The 20,022-nt window shown below is 33.5% G+C and overlaps 2 protein-coding genes and 1 long non-coding RNA gene across 3 annotated transcripts; 2 read left to right on the forward strand and 1 right to left on the reverse strand.

Annotated features, from left to right (window-relative positions):
* The first annotated feature begins 577 nt into the window (after positions 1 to 577).
* On the forward strand, positions 578 to 2,007 carry LOC106316283. The gene is made up of 4 exons (XR_001264778.1): positions 578 to 892; positions 1,087 to 1,256; positions 1,464 to 1,703; positions 1,796 to 2,007. It is a non-coding gene; the product is annotated as an uncharacterized LOC106316283 (long non-coding RNA).
* A 6,683-nt stretch (positions 2,008 to 8,690) lies between these two features.
* LOC106319526 (UDP-glucuronate 4-epimerase 5-like) lies at positions 8,691 to 10,511 on the reverse strand. The gene has a single exon (XM_013757881.1). The coding sequence runs from the start codon at positions 10,364 to 10,366 to the stop codon at positions 9,059 to 9,061; it is 1,308 nt and encodes a 435-aa protein (XP_013613335.1). The 5' UTR covers positions 10,367 to 10,511; the 3' UTR covers positions 8,691 to 9,058.
* A 1,666-nt stretch (positions 10,512 to 12,177) lies between these two features.
* LOC106314744 (glycine-rich protein 2-like) lies at positions 12,178 to 12,756 on the forward strand. Its single transcript, XM_013752573.1, has one exon. The coding sequence runs from the start codon at positions 12,178 to 12,180 to the stop codon at positions 12,754 to 12,756; it is 579 nt and encodes a 192-aa protein (XP_013608027.1).
* Positions 12,757 to 20,022: the final 7,266 nt, after the last annotated feature.

Below are 20,022 nucleotides of genomic sequence, written 5' to 3' on the forward strand. Positions count from 1 at the left end.
TTATAAATTAAGCATTGAAATGATCATCCACTTCTTTACCAAACTCAAGCACTATGATCATCCACTCCTTTACCAACTCAAGCACTATGATCATCTACTCATCAAACACTATGATCACCCACTTCTTTACCAAATTAAGCAATATCTTTGTTATTTTATGTATTGTTGTTCACTATAAATACCATCACTTATCTCACTCTTTTGTACACCAAAAACAAGAACAAAAGTTTATAATCAAAGAATCATTACATTTTCTTCTTCCTTCTTATAATAAACTCTCTCCCTTATACTAGTGTTATTTGCTTCCTACGGGTATTAAATTCTACTCTTATTTAAATTTCTCGATACTATAAATTATAAGTTATTTCATAACACTTTCTTATTTTTTTTAAATGGATAATGTGGCTAATGAGTGGCTAAAGACGAATTGCTCCTTAGTAAACTAGAATATTTACACGGCCCAATCCAAAGATTCGACCACCCAAACCCGATCACCAAAACCGACCCATCTAAAGCTAAAACGACTGTGTTTCGTTCCAACTAAACCCATTGAAGCCCTCCGACAAGAACAACTGAGAGCGTATTTGTCACTTTCTATTCCCTCTAACCAATTTTTTTCCCGAGAAAGTTTTTCTATAACGCTTTCTCTTCTTCAATTTGTGAATAAACAAATTAGAACTTTTCGATTCGTTTTTTGTTCTGTTCTTTCGCTGACCGACAAGATATCAGCCGGGACGTGGAGACCGCCGAATCCTGATTATCAGTCGTACCAGCAGAATCATCAGCAGCAACAACGGCAACAGTGGTCACGTCGCGCTGGAAACAATAATGAGTCAAGAAGACGACGTCGACGTCACTCCTTTAAGTCACAATCCTTTCTCTTATCCTCAAGGTATGAATCTCTTCTCGTTACTTGTCTACCCTCTCTCTTCACTATCGGTTCACAGAGAGAATTGAACATAAAAGGTCTTATCTTTGGGCGGAGAAACCAATGAGATCTCTCAATAGTGACTGGTTTTTGCAGAAAATTGGTCAAATCTGGGTCGAATCTAACAATTGTAAGTTTTATGTGTGTTTGACTGATAGGGGAAATGGCGACGACACAACTTTCAGTATCACCAGTTACCGTGTCAGTCAAGAGCTTAGCCTCGCTCAGAGTTTCGAGTGCCTAGTTTGGAACTTTGAAACCAGGCACCCTTAAGCAGAGCCAGTTCCGTTCTTTGGTTGTCAAAGCTGCTTCTGTCGGTGCTCCTAAGGTATGTACTACTTGCTCATTTGATTGAACCTGTGAAAAAACTTGTCTGAATGTTTGGATTTGCTGTTTCCATAGCTCTGGCCAGATGAAAAAAAAAACATAGCTTTAGGTTATTTTTACAAGCTTGGTTTGTAAAGATATTTGGATACATTCCTTCTCCTTTAGTTATGAATTATAAGTTTTTGATTGTTTCTTGTGTTATTTACAGTACTCTTCAATTAAGCCAATGGGAGATAGATTTTTGGTGAAGATCAAGGGGGCAGAGGAGAAGACAATGAGAGGTATCTTACTTCCATCTACAGGGTCAAAGATCAAGGAGGCAGAGGAGAAGACAATGGGAGGTATCTTACTTCCATCTACAGGTCAATCGAAACCTCAAGGAGGTGAAGTCGTTGCTGTGGGTGAAAGGGGAATTATTGGGAAAAACAAAGTTGATATCACTGTCCCTGTAAGTAAACCTCACAATCCCCTTCAAGCCGCTGCTCTTTCTTCGTTTGCTTCGGTTTCATGCTAATATTGGCCTTTCTTCTTGTGGTGTAGACTGGAGCACAAATCATTTACTCCACAAGTACGCTGGAACTGAGGTGGAGTTCAACGATGTGAAGCATCTCATTCTCAAGGAAGATGATATTGGCCTTTCTTAGTTGTTTATCTTTTATTTATGTATTTAGGATGTTATTTAAATATTTTGGATGTTTCAAATTTGGTAGGATAATGCTTTTAAATGTTTAAAACTTGGTGTGTTGCATGGATTTACTAGGTCTACTATGCCCAAAAATGAGTTAGTCAGATAACTGGATATATTAGGTTTACTATGCCTAAAAACCACTATAAAATGAAATACCAGAAATGATTAACACATGTAAAACACTAAAATATATAATATTAAAATAAGGGATTTTTTAAAAGAAAAAAAAAATTTACACGTAAAACGTGCAGCCGTTATAAATAGATTTAATATTATATTTAACACTTAGTAATTCATGGTAATCTTCAAGGAGATAGTAATACTACTTTACACATAGTAATACTTTGGCAATTTTTACGTTTATCTAGTTAAACCATGACAAAAGAGAAATTTTTGTAGTAAAACCAATGATTTTACATTATGATTATTGGTAAAGAAAACATTTGCAGCAAAAATTTGCCAGAAATACATATTTCGTTAGATTCTTCTTACTATAGCCTAACCATTCACATACTAACAATGAAAGTTAAGGAAGTTTTTTTAGAAAATGATAAGTTTTCTTAAACTGTTGAAAATAATCATCAAAAAATAGTTTTAAATATACATATTTACTATATATGTAGTCTATTAACATAAATATATGGGTTTTATATACTAAACATACGTATTACTTGCAATATATATGGTAGTCCGAATAACATATAATAAAACCAGTAATCTTAGTAGTCCGACTTACTAATAATAAAACTAGTAATCCTAATAGTCAAAATTACACATAATCAACTTTGTCTATATCATTGTTGAACTCCACATGTGGAACACTTATACACTGCTCATGATTAACTTTTTTTTTTTTTTGCTAACTAGCTTATGATTAACTTGCAGTAGATAACCAAAAACGTCTTCATCATTCCAGATATATGATGGATTATTTGAATACAATACCATTGGAAAGTAACTAAGCTTCGCTTCCATCTTAGATTCATCTACCTTTAACTTTCTGCAAATACGCTCAACCAAAGCAAAGTATGTGACCTCCTCCGCTGATTTCTTCAACACAATCGTGTGAATTTCATCTTCTCCTTCAGCATCTCTCGATATCCATTTTATTTCAGCCCTATCCTTCATATAATATCCTCCGTAATCAAAACAAATGATTGTACAAGGCGGATTTTGCATTTTTTCTTGAAATAAAATAGAATATCATTAGAATTATCATTATTAAGATGCTTAGAATTAATTCTCACACCGTACAATCTTCTCTTACTAATACTAATTTAATTCAGTACTATATATAGTAATACTAGAAATACTAGTAAGAAATATAAATATAGTAATCCTAGTATTTCCAGTAAAACTATTTTGCCTTAGTAAAACTAGTTATACCAGTAATACCCATAACTTATCCTTGTACTAACTAATCCGTTTTTAGGACGATATTGTTAGGATTTTACATTACCAATGATGTATAATTCATCTTAAATGAAATTTCACACAGAAAATCATCAAAACACACATAAAATATACCCAAAATCTCTAAACACAGTTTTCAAAATCTTTTTTAATCTCTCATAATTTTCATTGGATCTTTTTTTTTTTACACTAGCCGAGATATACACTTGTTTTAATAACTTTTCAGCAAAAAATTCATCAAAAACGGGCATAAAAAATGCCCGAAAGCCCTAAACACAGTTTTTGAAATCGTTTTAAATCTCTCAAAATTTCATCAAATCGTATATTTTAAACACTGCCCATGATATACACGACATTTTAATGTTATTTTACAAAAAAAAATCATCTCAAACGAATAAGACTTACCTGTTTTAGGAGCTTCAAAATCGCCAATGGAGGTTGAAGAGGAGGAGAGAGTACGAGGAAGAAGAATGATATGTGGGCCAACTGAGCTCTCATTGGTTAAGGTTGTCTTGTGGGCCATGTAGGTAGTTGAATTGTGGCTGTTTATTTAATTGAAGAAATAAATAGAGAAAGACTATTTTGGTGAGTGCAAGGATAAAAGGGTAAAGAGAATAGAGATGTGGCAGTGAGAATTCATTTAAGGGGGTACGGGGTATATGGAGTTAGTCGGGCAGACAAGACATGAAACTTCAGCTATGAGAGAGAGAGAGAGAGAAATAACAAAAAGTTATGACTTTGACTTTAAAGAAAAAAAAGCTAAAGACAAGCTGTTAATAGATAAAAGAAGAAAGTAATTTACACCAAGTGGAGAGGAAAATTCATGGTTGCTTCTGTAAGCCTAAAGATTGTATGAACTCGATACAAAGAAACTCTTCTTTATTAGTTTAAGAATCACTCAAAGCTTAACCACACAAAACACACAATCTCTAAAACTCTCCCAAAACCACAAAACCCTCTTGCAACACTCTTGCAACTCTGTATATTGATGTTAGGAGTTTTCAAGGCTCCTAAGACAAATGTTGTAGCATAAATGATTGTCGAATCAATTCTAAGGGATGACGAAGGCTCCACTGGTCTGGGTTTTTTGTATACCAAGTACACAGAAAAGTGCAACCGCGAGAGCAGTAGCCACTGTAATGTAAAACGAGGAATTCATTAGAATGATCGATGGAGCAAACAGATGTAGGGGCAGACAAGACATGAAACTTCAGCTATGAGAGAGAGAGGGAGAAATAACAAAAAGTTATGACTTTGACTTTAGAGAAAAAAAAGCTAAAGACAAGCTGTTAATAGATAAAAGAAGAAAGTAATTTACACCAAGTGGAGAGGAAAATTCATGGTTGCTTCTGTAAGCCTAAAGATTGTATGAACTCGATACAAAGAAACTCTTCTTTATTAGTTTAAGAATCACTCAAAGCTTAACCACACAAAACACACAATCTCTAAAACTCTCACAAAACCACAAAACACTCTTGCAACACTCTTGCAACTCTGTATATTGATGTTAGGAGTTTTCAATTTTTTTTCTCCAATCCTATACTCATTAGGATTGGTGTAACTTAACTTTATGTTATCTTTATGTTTATCTCCAACATTCTCCCCCTTAAATTTAAAGTTAACTTCTTCAATATCTAGAACTCCAACAAGATCCTTCATTTCCTTGAACTTGATTCTTCCCAAAGCTTTAGTTAACATGTCTGCCTTTTGTTCTGCTCCTGGCACATGTTGGACGTCAACTTGCTCGTTCTCGATGCATTCTCGAATGAAGTGATAGCGCTTGTGTATATGCTTACTCCGACGGTGGAAGACCGGATTTTTGGTGAGGGCAATAGCCGATTTGTTATCAAGCCGCACCACTATCTTTTGCCTTGGTTGACCCGTAACCTCTTCGAGCAAATCTTGAAGCCATATGGCTTGTTTTGCAGCTTCAGTTGCAGCCATAAACTCAGCTTCACAAGATGATAGTGCTACTGTCTTTTGTTTTTGAGAACACCAAGTGATAGGACAATCATTCAAGTAAAAGATGTGGCATGTAGCACTCCTACCACCATCATCATCAATATTATGGCTTGAATCACTAAAGCCTTGGATCTCCATTGCAGTCGCTTGCTTGTATACGAGGCCTAGTGTCGTTGATCCTTTAAGATACCTCAGGACGTGCTTCAACGCGGCTCCATGGGATCTTTTGGGATCGTGCATGTACCTGCTAGGTAGTCCTACACAGAACGCAAGGTCTGGGCGCGTGTGAAGTAAATAGCGAAGACATCCAATCTTTCGCTTATAATCCTTTTCGTCAATACTCTCTTCTTCTTCAGCATTTGAGACCTTTAAACCAAACTCCATCTGTGTTTGTGTAGCATTACACTCGAACATACCTGTTTCAGTCAAGATTTTATTTGCATATCTTGACTGACACAAAGTTATTTTTCCTTTCTCTTGGCACACTTCGATTCCAAGGTAGTAAGTTAATAGCCCGAGATCACTCATCTCAAAGTTACTTGACATCTCCTTTTGAAACTCACTTATCATGTCTTGGTCGGAGCCTGCAACCAGTAGATCGTCAACGTATACGGCAACTAGGAGAAGGCGATCTTTCTGTTGCTTGCGGTACAAGGAAGGTTCTTTCGAGCACCGATTGAAGTTTAACTTCTCAAGAACCTTGTTTAGCTTCTCATTCCAAGCTCTTGGGGCTTGTCTTAGACCATATAGGGCTTTATTGAGTTTGTATACCTTATGCTCCTGACCTTTAACTTCGAAGCCTTCAGGTTGGCTTACAAACACTACTTCTTTTAAATCTCCATTAAGGAACGCGGTCTTGACATCTAAGTGGTGAATCTCCCATCCTCGTGAAGCTGCTAGTGCAATGATAAACCTGACGGTTTCAATGCGTGCCACGGGCGCGAACACTTCCTCGAAATCAATACTATGCAGTTGAATGTATCCTTTAGCCACCAGTCTTGATTTGTACTTGAACGTAAGTAAAAGTAATTAAGGAAAGAATGATAACCATACCAAAAGTCAAGCATCAATAGTAGAAAATGTAAAACACTAAAACCTCTTCCCAACTTATTATATAAGCCAAATAAAATTAGTTGTTCAGCATAAATCACATCTAAACACTGCTCTCTTTCGGACCATTTTAGGTACTGTATTATAAACTTACCCAAATACAAAGACTCTAAGTTACCATCTCCTTATATTCTAAAAAAGCGATCCCTTAAAATTTATAATTCACATATATAACCAAACAACGGACCTAAAAATAAATTTGTATCCATGTCTCAGAATTCTATTCATTATTTATTCGTTTATGATTTCATAAAATCGTTTTCATTCCACGCTGATTTTTTAAATGCTTCATAAATTAATATATATTTATATAAAATAGTTTTTATTACGGGCGGGCCAACCCTAGTTGTTTATAATTGATACATATGTTATTAGCTGTTACAAATAAATTACGACTAATTAATAAATGACTGATTAAATGGTACAAAATAGATTTCTTTAATTGATACATGGTTTAGTAAACAATACATAGTTTTTTAGCGGATGCATTTTTATGATACATAATTAATTAGTTGATGCATGAATCTTTACATGATATATTAGTAGATACGTGAATTGTTATATGATACGTGATTTCTTAGCTGATATATGATTTGATACCAAATAATAAATATTCATTTTTAAGTGTAGTATTGATTTTTTTTAGTGTTGATAATATTTTTGTTAGTTGTTTCCCAATTGTTATCTATTTCCTAAAGAATCGTCATTGGTTCCTTATCCAACTAACATGAAAATTAACCAATAACAATTAAGTTATCTTCTTAGTATATTAATAAACCAGTGTCTGATGTTATGATGTGGATTGAAGTGATATTAAGACTAGAGCGAAAAAATGACGGTGATTAAAAGATTCATAGATGAAATTGGTTAAAGTGGATTTGAGGAGTTTATTATAACAATGAAATTCATTGCAAGGATTAAAATCTGGGAGTTTCTGTGGAGGATCCAACATATATGCAGGTTTGAGAAGAAGTGAGTGAAAATTATTCCAGTTGAAATGAGCGTTGAATTTTTGTGGAATATTCCACATCGGCGAAACTAGAATAAAAATTTGTATGAATTTGAGATAGAGAAAAAGATTAATGAAGAAGAAGGTATGGGCAATTTTGGCATTTCAAGGCACAAAAAGTACAGTAATTTACTTTTACGTCTTGTCAGGTGTATATTAATAAACCAGTGTTTGTTGTTATGATGTGGATTGAGGTGATATTAAGATTATAGCGGAAAATGACGGTGATTAAGAGATTCATAAATGAAATTGGTTAATGTGGATTTGAAGAGTTGATTGTAATAATGAAGTTCATTGCAAGGGTTAAAATCTGGAAGATTCTGTGGAGGATCCAACATATATGCAAATTGAGAAGAAGTGAGTAAAAATTATTCCAAATTATATGAGCATTGAATTATTGTGGAAGATCCTACATCAGCAAAACTAGAATAAAAATTGTATGAATTTGAGATGGAGAAGAAGATTAATGAAGAAGGAGAAGAAGAAGATATGGACAATTTTGGTATTTCAAGGCACAAAAAGTACAATAATTTACCTTAAAGTCTTGTCAGGTGTGAGTCTCAAAATTTTGGCTTCCGATTGATGTATTACGCTAAATCTCCCTTAATATTTTAGGGTCCAAAGTTTCTAAAAATTTGCAAAATAAAGTCCAAAATTTCACAAAAATAAGTAATACACCATAGTTTGTTTCTGTTTTTTATATCATCGCACAAGGCCCAAACAATTTTTAAACCGGGTCTGCATATATTATAACATTATTAGAAAAAAAATGATTAAGTAAGATTGAAAATCATCGGCCAACCGTAATATATGTATTTTAAACACATTATAACTTAAAAAAACTAAAACATAGAAATATAACTTTGACGATTTTAGTGAAACTACAAATTTAGGTAAAATGTTTTTGAGTTTTTTCCTATTTGAACAAAAAAAAAACTTCCAACTCAATTTCCTAAAAAAATTCCACAAAAATTCTAAAATATCACACCCCGCCAAACTAACCTAACATTCTATGTAAACCATATATTTGAGTTTTCCCCATTTCTTCTATTTTCCCAATCCCTTATCCCCTTTGCTTTCATCCATTTTCTTCTTTTGAAATCTTTTTCGCCTAATGAGTCAAATTCCGGGTTATTCCCACATGAGTGGGACATATGGTTGCCAAACAAGAGTAAAAACTTTGAGAATACCTAATATGTGTTGGTGCGGTGACGAGAAAATTAGTTTTTGCGGTTTTTACGAATCTATAGGCATATAACATTATAAAGATGGGCAATTCACAAGAAACAAGTTAACAAACATAATAGATTGATTTACTACAGAGTGCATATGCATCAAACTCTCAAAGCTGATTTTATTCTTCCGATATTGAGACAATTAAGTTTCCAAAACACACCTAAAGTCCTGAAGCTGTACATTGCTCAAAATCTACTAGCAAACAAATGAAGAAAAATCTACCAATACAGAACCAATGCAAAATACGTAGGTAGCTTTTATGTTGAGATAACCAAATGTTTGTCCATTAAAAGTAGAGCCAATCTTCATCAGCGATGCAAGGACTCGAAGTTCAACCATAAACTGAGACCATGAGTTGAGTAGAGAGTAGAAAGTGAGAGAGAGCTCACCAAGAACTCTTCTTCTTCGAGCCAGAGTAAAACCCCATATACCATTTCACAAACTTCTTCAAACCCGTCTCAAGATCAACCGCAGGTTTATACCCAATCTCACTCTGCGCCAACGTGATGTTCGCATGAGTGAACTCAACGTCCCCATTCCTCGGCAAAGGCATGACCTTTTTCTTAGCTTTCATCTTCAACAGCTTCTCCAATATCTTCACAAGCTTAGTAACAGGAACAGGCGAAGTATTCCCCAGATTGTAAATCCTAAACATAGCAGGACCTTTCTTCTTCCCACCACTACCAGTACTCTTCTCAGCAGTATCCAACGCACCTAAACAGCCTTTCACAATATCATCAATGTAAGTGAAGTCCCTAGCGACACTACCTTTATCAGGAGACTCGAACACCGTAATCGTCTTCCCTTTGAGTATATCCTTAGTGAAGAAGAAGTAGGCCATGTCTGGTCTCCCCCAAGGCCCGTAAACCGTGAAGAATCTCAGACCGGTTAGCGACAAACCGTAGATGTGGTTGTAAGTATGAGCTATCCCTTCGCCTGCTTTCTTCGTGGCCGCGTATAAGCTCGCGGGGTGATCCGCACGGTCTATCTCCGAGAAGGGCACTTTCTTGTTGAGACCGTAAACAGAGCTAGAAGAAGCCCAGACAACCGCAGGCTGAGGATTCGCAGCTTTCGATACTTCGAGCAGATTCACGAACCCAGCGATGTTGCTGTTCACATACGATCCAGGGTTTTGCATCGCGTAACGAACGCCCGCTTGAGCGGCTAGATGCATCACGTGCGTGAAGAGGACGACGTCGAAGAGCTTCTTCAGCAAAACGGCGTCGTTTATGTCTCCTTCCACGACGAAGACTCCCGATCTCTCCAGAAGCCCTTGTCTCGCTCGCTTCAGCTTCGGATCGTAGTACCGGTTGAAATTGTCGAGGCCCAGGACCCCGTCGCCGCGTCTCCGCAGCGCGGTCGAGACGTGGGTTCCGACGAATCCGGCGGCGCCGGTGACCAGAACGGTTAAACCGCCGCGGGACCTGGGATGGGCGGATTTGCGGACTTGTTTCTCCCACTGAGAGCCGCCGTATTTAGCGGCGGAGAGGGATGAGTCGTTGAGGCTGCGGCGAGAAGGGGTCGGGGGAGGGGATAAGAGGAGGTAGAAGAGGAAGAGAGCGAGGAAGAGAGAGGCCCAGAGCGTGGGTTTCGAGAGGCGGAGGTAACGGTGGTGGTGGAGGATTCCGTACGGGAGGGCTTTATCGGTCTTGTACTTTCCGGGAGTGGAAGGAAGATCGTCAAGGTGAGACATTTCGGCCGGCGAATCGATTAGGGTTAGGGTTGTTGGGTGGTAGAGAGCAACGATGGAGGAGCAAGTCAAAATGAGGATATTCCGGGAACGAAGAAGAGACTTCTTTTACTTGTACTTCTCTCTCTCTACGTGGCTTTATTCATAATTGATTTATCTATGATTAAAACTATATATTTTTGGTTAAATCTTCAAGTCATGGTAATTTAGCTGTCAGAGATTATATTGGATTTAATCCTGTATCTTGATTGCCTTTCAAGGCTAATGATTTTAATGTGTTCTTAGATCTGGATATTCCGTTCGGATCACTATCCGGATTCCGTTATAAATCATATTGTGGATAGCCCATAACCATACCATCTTTCAAAACCATACTCGGCTCATACACATAGGCGGCTAAGTCTTTGGGATGTTTTTCCTTTCTCTTGTCTTAGTAGTTTTCCTAATCCTAGTTGGATTAGGTTTTGGATAATTTTCATATTTCTATATCTTGTAATCCTTATATAAATGAACCATACTATTTTATGAATAAATATACAAACTATTCTCCTTAGTTTTATAACACGTTATCAGCACGATAGCCTCTAAAACCCTAAAGCTAAAACCAAAAATCGATAAACCCTAATCCTACCCGGTGAACACCCTAACCCCGATTGCATCCCGATCCTACGTGTTTCCGATCAGCAACCCCGCGTTCCCGTCTCAGCTTCAGACGATCTCAACTCAGACGAATTCAGCCTCAGCTCTTGATCCAGGACAGCTCGCGTTCCAGACAGCAAGCGTCCCGTTCGCATCATAGCCGCTCGCGATCCGACAGCAACAGCTCCCGTTCAACGATCAGCCGCTCGCGATCTCAGCCTCAATCCGTTCCAGGCCAGCTCGCGTCCCGTTACTGTCCAGCTCGAGGTTCATTATTTGGTGGTCCGGTTTCAACAATCAACTAAGCTAAAGGTAATTCGAATTCTAAGAACATATGAATTGAATTGGGTTGATTGATAAAGAATGAAACCATAAAACCTAATCTTTATGATAAAAGCCATAGGATAATAGATCAAACCCTAAGGAGTAAATCGAAGCTCTAAAAGTTCGATCCCCACACCCTAAATCGAGATTGATCTATTGATCAATTAAACTCAAAACCCTAATCGGTTTTGAATCTCAAAACCCTATGATCCAATGATCATATTGTGTGCTTAAATCTCCCTTGATCTATGATCAAATCAAAACCCATAAAACGTAAACCCTAAAATTGCTAGAAATCGAATCAAAACCCTAAACCCTAATGTGAATCTGTTTTGATGATTGTTCTTGTTTGATTAAATCTTTTCATGTTTTGAGGTTAGGTTGCTAGAATATTTTACCTTCTGATCTGTTTCTGTTTTCTGAAAGCCCTAAATTCGTTTTACCCTAAATAGCATGTTCTAAATCCGAATTGAAGCATGTTTGATTCTTATTTGTTTTGATTGATCTTGTTGATTGAGAGTTAGGTTGATAGTTTGATTGATCTCATAACCTGTTTTCTAAAAACCCTAATATCGAATATGAAACCTTAAAGGCTTTGAAACCTTAAAATCGCATACTGCTAAATTTAATTGCTAGATTTCTAAATTAATTTGAAGTTTAGGATCAGTGGCTAGATTAATTGTTTTTAAACCCTAATCAGAAAGCCTAAACCCTAAGTTGACAAGACTTGTTTCTGAAACCCTAAATCCGCATAAACCCTAATTCCGATTCATTGCCTTTGATTGAAAGCTAAATTGCTATATAAAACCGTGGATGAATATAACTCAGCTCTATTCAAAATTGTCTCCAATATGAGACTTTGTGGTGAGACTGTAACAAAGAAGGATTTGTTGGAAAAGACTTTCTCCACATTCCATTCTAGCAACGTGTTGCTGCAACAGCAATACAGAAAAAAAGGTTTCACCACCTATACTGATCTTATCTCATGCATATTATTAGCTGAGGCTAATAATGAGTTGCTCATGAGGAACAGTAAGATGAGACCTTGTGGATCAACTCCATTACCTGAAGCCAATAAGGCTGTAGAGGAAAAGAAAGAATCCACCAAAGAAAGTAACCACGTCCATCATGATAACCCACACGGCTATGGAAATGACTATGGTAGAGGAGGCCGTGGTGGATGGAGAGGACGTGGTGGGCGTGGAAATTATAGCTCACACAGCCGTGGGAAAGGGAACCACTATAACCGTGGTAGTGGTCCCAGCTATGGCCGTGGTCGAGGCAGAAGCAGTGGTATCTCTAACCCACCACACTCGTCCAAATCAGTATGCCACTTGTGTGGAATGGATAACCATTGGGCAAAGAATTGTAGGACTCCCAGACATCTTTGTGACCTCTATCAAGAGAGCCCGAAAGGGAAGAATCCATAAACCCATTTGGTCCACCATGATGGGGAAAACGATTTTGATCATGACCAGGATGACCTTATGGATTATGAGACTTCAGATTTCCTAAGAGAATGAGATGATTTCGACATTCTGTTTTTGTTCTTTTGCTTTGATTTATGTTTGCTTTGCTTTGCTACTTACGTTTTTAATAATATGATTTCTTTGAGTTTACTTTATTTCTATTATCTTATCTGATTTTATTTAATAAGATGAATGATTTTATTATTGAAAACGCCAATATGAGTTTATAAATTACGGGGATGGTACACATTAAGGGCTACAGCCAGATATGTATAAGGGCAAGCATTTAGATGCTTTATATTCACCCAAAGAAACCCATTGAGATTATATAGAGATATAAGAATGGGTTCCACAATGATACAATGGGCAAAAGGAAACAAAAGTTCCTTCAGAGTTATGAAAATCGCCCAAGACCATAGAAAAGTAGTCTAGACTATACTTGCATTCTCTATTGATCTAGGCTATGCCAAGATCAGTAAGATAGAGGCAAAAGTCATGGTAACCAGAATGGTTGACCTACGAAATTATACACTTTATGGCATGACCGGATTAGCCATCATGGTCCAAAACATGATGCGAAATTGATATTGGAAAGGGCACAAAGAGTTGTCCCATAGAATCTCACGTGTGTAGCATGAACACAAGGGAAACTCATCAGGTCATGATGTCCCAAGCACTTAAAAATTATAGTATGTCCATGAGGGGGCAGTGAGGACAAATCCACACATGTCCATATTATATATAGCTTGGCCATTACCCATAGGTCCAAACTCTCAGTCCAAGGCTTGGGGACACACGAATTTACATGCATCTTAACTAATAAGCATCAAACCATTTAAGTGAGCATAGATATTCTCATCTCAAATTTATTACGGGCCATGAGCCAGACATATACCATCTTGAGATATTTGGATAAGCCACCACAAATATATGTGCCGTCTAAGATGGATCCTTAGAAGTGGATGAGGATGGGGATATATGTTGTATATGAATCTCCCACAGATAATGAAGTATCTTGAGCCAAATATGGGTGATCTATTTAGTGGCCAAGAACACGGATTGCAAGAGTTAATAAATCCGACTATCCAACATCAGGGGGAGAAGTAATAAGCTGGTAAGATAAAAGAGTAAAAGGATGGTAAAGAAATAGAATGGAATAAATCATCACTGTCTTGACAAGATCCTCGGACTAAAGTGAAATAAGACGTCCAAAGATAAATACAAAGATTATACATTTATAAAAGCTAGCTAAACAAATGACAGACACATTTGACCCGAAAAGAAAAGAAAAGAAAAGAATGATTAAGTTATAAATCAGCTTGTAAAGCACCAACGAAATTGATGTCCAAGAGAGACACAGTCAAGTTGCTACAGAGTCTATACAAGATAGACCAATAAGTTCCAAAAAATAAGAATCCTCGGAAACAAAAGAGAAAGGTGCATAGAATGATAAAACAAATCAGAGGTCGAGGAAACCATCCCAGACATAGACAATGGCCGGCCAATCTAAGGTACCACCCAATGGAGTTTGGGACGCCAAACTCCATAGTACTAATGGTCATGAAGGTAATAAGGTTGCAACCAATTATGTTATGTCTGGAATGTAATGGAACATATAAAGAATGTCGACATAAGATGATATAAGGAAGTGCATAAAAGGTAGCACTTGAACATATGAATAAAAGCGAGGATCATGAACCCACATCAATATAAGAGTGTACACTCATAGATCAGATTAGACTGAAATGAAAACGTGGGGTTAAATAATTTAAAGAAGAGAGGCGTATTTGGCCAATAAATAAAGACACCCTATGATTAAACCAGTGGAATATAGATGAGTCTTGTGAGAAGTAAAATCGTGAGATAAAGAACATAATCACGTGGTCTAAGTTGTCCATGTTTCTACTTACAGCATTCAAGCATGGCTTGTTACACAAAGAATCTCACAGAGACCAGAAATAGAGACTGTGGCGGATGCTACTACATATTTCGAAATTGATAAAGTCTGGACAAAAGAAAGAAATTAGATTAATGTATAAAGTATGTAGTAAGCAGCATATGATCCACTGGATAAAGAAATATATTGAGCTCAAAGATGAGATAAGAAATTCTCAAGAAAACAACATTGTATAAAGCTGAACAAAACTGTTTATGGATTTAAACAAAGCACATGCATATAGTATGATAGACTAAGTAAATAGTTAGTAAAATAAGTTCTATAAGAATAATTCAAATCAGTCCATGTATCCTTATAAAGAAATTTGAATTCCTTGTGTTTATTTTATACTAACCAGCCCAAAGAGGGGTTATTTGGTTTTGTTGATTTGTTTTCAAACAGGTTATGCAATATCTTGGCAATCCATATCATTGCAGCAACAAAAGCACGTGGGACTGCAATACCTTGTAGTATCACGCGGAAAGCATAGCCATACAAGAGGCAAGTCGTGGGTGTGTGTGTCTTGAGATCCATGACTCAACAGACCAGCCCGTCATTATTACACGAAGACATACCAGCTCGACCTAATCACCTTTGGAGCTCCCGGTTGGATTATAAGCATACATTACCAAGCTCGGCATATGTGGACTATGAGAGTGTTTTGGTCGAGGTCCGGTCAGAACATGGGATGGTCGACGGCAAAGAAGCGTATCCTGCCCAAAGTTTCCTTCACCCACGCATTGCAAAGGAAGGAGAGGTACAAGTAATTCAAGTTCATTCAAGTAACAATTCAGAAGATCTGTTCATCAAGTGAGGTTCAAATCAGGGGGAGTAATACGTGTTGTACTCTTTTTCCTTCACCATGGTTTTGTCCCAATTGGGTTTTCCTGGTAAGGTTTTAATGAGGCAACATCCAAAGCGTATTACAAGTTCTAATGATTAAAGCATCCAAGGGGGAGTGTTGTAAATCATATTGTGGATGGCCCATAACCATAGCATCTTCCAAAACCATACTCGTCCCATACACATAGGCGGCTAAGTCTTTGGGATGTTTTTCGTTTCTCACGTCTTAGTAGTTTTTCTAATCCTAGTTGGTTTAGGTTTTAGATACTTTCCATATTTCTATATCCTGTAATCCTTATATAAAAGAACCATATGTTTTATGAATAAATATACAAACTATTCCCCTTAGTTTTATAACAGATTCTGAGTATTTCAATATAAAAGTTTTTATAATCCCTGTATATTATTAACGATCTTTTAAGAAGTTATAACTTGAATTTTGTAAAAATTAAAATAAACATTTCATCCTATGTGGCACTTGTGTATGCCTTTTAAATCCTATGTGGTACTTGTATAAGCAATTAATGATTTTAAACAATAAAGATTTGATAACAATTTGTATACTTTTTGTCATTTTTGTTTATTTTTTTATTATTAAAATAAATTATATTAATCATGTAATAAAAATCTAGATTTTTTTGTATATGTTGTATTTTGAATTTTTCAAAACGAGTATAAATTACTAAAACTGTTAAAAAGTCTCTCATAAACTTTTATGATCAATGTTTAATTTTTTTCTATATTAATATACAATGATTATAAGACCATATGAAGAAATATTTTTATTTTAATATGTTTTTATGTTAATATATATACATATATACATACATATATATATATTTATATATTTCATATCGTTTAAATTAAACTATACATCGTATGAAAATATATACTTATATTTTGATATTTGCATTGAACATATATTGAAAATTTAATATTTTAACTTTGAAATCTTCATTGTTTTTTAAATGATTATAAATTATTGAAATTATCCCACATTAAAAAAAAAATCGTTGGTGTAAAGTTTTGTTACACAAATATGCAAATAATCATAAAATCATATGAGTAGAAACTTCATTTAATAAATATCCATATTAAAAGTGTAATATATATATGTTAATATCATTTAAATTTAATTATATATCATATACAATAGATAAGATTAATTGTTTTGATTTATTTACCCTAAAATGATTGCGAATAAACAAGAGTGATAGTTTGATTTATATGCATACGTCAATTTATTACATAATAGTAACTGATTTCTTAGTTATTTAATATATATACTTATTATTTTACTATTTCATAATATGCAGAAAAACATAAAATAAATAATAAAGGCAAAAAGTGCAGATCTTAACCTAAGTATGTATCTCTTTAATTATTTTAAATCATAAGCATTTTCTAAATCTCAGGTCAAAACAAACAAACGAAGTGAGAATAACCTTCAAAATCAATATTTATATCGAAAAATAACGAAAATGAAAAAGAGAAAAATATTGAAGATATATAGGATTGGCACGTGAACGTAAATTTCTCATAACCATAATTAATTTTTAAATTACTAAATCATGATATAATACCGAGCTGACATAGTTTCAGTGTAATCAAATAGACCAGAGATTTTTCGACCTAAACGTTAGGTTGTTATGCGGTAAGTGATTTTTTACCTAATTATTTTTTAAAATGAGATCAACTCATTAGTAAACAAATTATGTAATTAACAAAATGTTAAAAAAAAAATTGTTTAAAGACCAAAATATTAATTCAATCAAGAATATAAATTTATTTTTCCGTATAGTATTTTTTAAATAATTTTTATATAAATTTTTCATTCGTAAGGCACATATCTTATCCTGGTTTAATTGAGTATTTTAGAACTTTGGTTTGGGTTTGGTTACATCTATATTTAGGTTGGATTTGGATACGCAATTGCATACCCAATTACATTCTGTCATCGATCATGCATGTACGTTTATTTATAAACAATCACAAGGGTTACTGTACGCTATATGTGTATTAGGAAACTATTGATCTGTGACAAAGAAAAACTTTTGATATATGACACTAACTAGATTAAGATCCGCGCCTTACGCAGAATGAAACATTACATATATAAATTATTTTATGTATTATATGTCTTAACATATTATAAAATAATAAATATATATTAAATAATTAAAATTCAGTAACTATTACATATATAATTAAATTGGTGAAAAAATATAAATCAATTTTATTAATCCAAACAATGTTTTTTTTATTTGATAGGATATATAACTAAATTTAAATGATATTCACATTCATAGTATATTTTTAATATTAATGTCTATTAAATGATGTTTTCTACTTATATATCTTTTTGATCATTTGTATCTTTTATACAAAAAAATTTAAATTATTCATAACAAAATTTCATTGATTAATAGTTTTATTAATTTCTAATTTTTAAAAAATAAGTTGTCAATTTTTGTTCAAAGCTTTTATAAAAAAAAATTGTTCAAAGTAAATTTTGAAATTAAAATTGTTCAAAGTAATTTTTAAAAAAATAAGTTGTCAATTTTTGTTCAAAACTTTTATAAAAAAAATTGTTCAAAGTAAATTTTGAAACTAAAATATTTATGTATTTTATATGGTATATAATTAATTAAATTATAATTTTTACTTATATGATTTTGTAATCATTTGTATTATGTCATAAAAAAAATTAAGACATAGATCACAAAATTTGAATGTGAGACTTTTAACAGTTTTAGTAATTTATAGCCGTTTTTAAAAATTCAAAATATAACATATACAGAAAAATCTAATTTTTTTATTACGTGGTTAATGTGGTTGTTTAATTTATTTTAATAGTTTAAAATTAAACAAATATGATAGAAGATACACTAATTTTTATCAAATTTTTATTATTCAAAATTATTAATTGTGATATATAATTTAGCCATATTAGGCAATTCCATAACTTTTGTTTAAGGAAATAATAAAAAACATTAATAATGAATTTATGGTTAGTTTAATAAAAAACTTATTATATAAATATAAGGACCAACATATTTCTCCAATGATTTTAATAAGCATCTTAATGATGACATGTGACTACAAAAAAAATTGTAATGTTTCTCAATTAATATATAAGGGATATGCCAGAAAAGTGTCGACAAAACACAATTAGTATGCACAGTACTTTGTATAAAACAGGTCTACTCTGTTAAAAAACTTAAAATTTAATATATATATATATATATATATATATATATATATATAAATATGTCAAATCTCGTACAAAATCTTTTAAAAGTTTTTATGCTCAAAATAGCCTATAAAAATGATCAAATAATATTTATTAAAATTAAAAAACCAAAGTACCTTTAATAAATAATACACTTCATAGAATTAATTTTTAAAACTTTATTTTTAAATTTTATATTATAAATCTTAAATTATAAACCTAAAATTCTAATCTACAAACCCTAAACTCATTCCCCAACAACTAATTCCTAATTCTATATCAATTAAATTTACGGGGTATATGTGTTTTTAAACTCTTTAATAATATTGTTTTAGTCATTTTTTCTCCTTAGAGCTTTTTTATGACAAAAAAGTTTTAAAAATATTCTAGGATATTTTTCATATTTAATTTTGGAGTTTTCATTTACTTTTATTTATTTCCCAACTGAGTTGTCATTTACTTTTATTTATTTGCCAACGGACTTGTATCTAATTTAGTATTTTTAAGTATTAAGACATAATGAGTTTTAATTAATTGTTGAATGAACCAAATTTTGATATATTTTCAATTAAATATTTTTAGAGTTAAAATTTAAATATATATTTTATATTCTCCCAAAATCTACTACAATAAACTTAATTACAATAAATCTTCTAAAAATTTGATATTTATTATCTTTTAATAACTTTACTTTTTAAATACATTATAAAATCATAAGTGCAATTAAAGTTTAAATTTTAAACTCATATTCAAACAAAAATATTTGTTTTTACTATAACTCACTCTAAATCATAGATTAAATACGTTTTCTTTAAATATTTGAAAACATTCCGTGGGGATTTGTCTTATTCCATAAACTAGATGGTCATTGTATTTGTTGATAAGTATCCTAGACAAACAAGCAATCATCTATTTTAGTGACTAGTATGGGGTCGCGAATGGTTGTGGGTAGATGTTCTAGATAGCTGAAAATAATATACAATCATATATGCACTAATCAAACTATTTTTCTTTTTAAAAATTACATCCAAAAAATCTCAAAACAAGGCTTTATTTACATAGTAAAAATAATGCATTACAAGTTTCTTGCAAAAAAAAACTACAACAAAGAGATCTACACCTTAAATTCTACAACAAAAACTATAAAGATATAACTTATTCTAATAAGACCCTATATTACTAAATAACTAGAGAAAAGTCATTTAATACTCAATCT

This window comes from Brassica oleracea, chromosome C9, assembly GCF_000695525.1.
Source record: "Brassica oleracea var. oleracea cultivar TO1000 chromosome C9, BOL, whole genome shotgun sequence".
NCBI classification, from domain to species: domain Eukaryota; kingdom Viridiplantae; phylum Streptophyta; class Magnoliopsida; order Brassicales; family Brassicaceae; genus Brassica; species Brassica oleracea.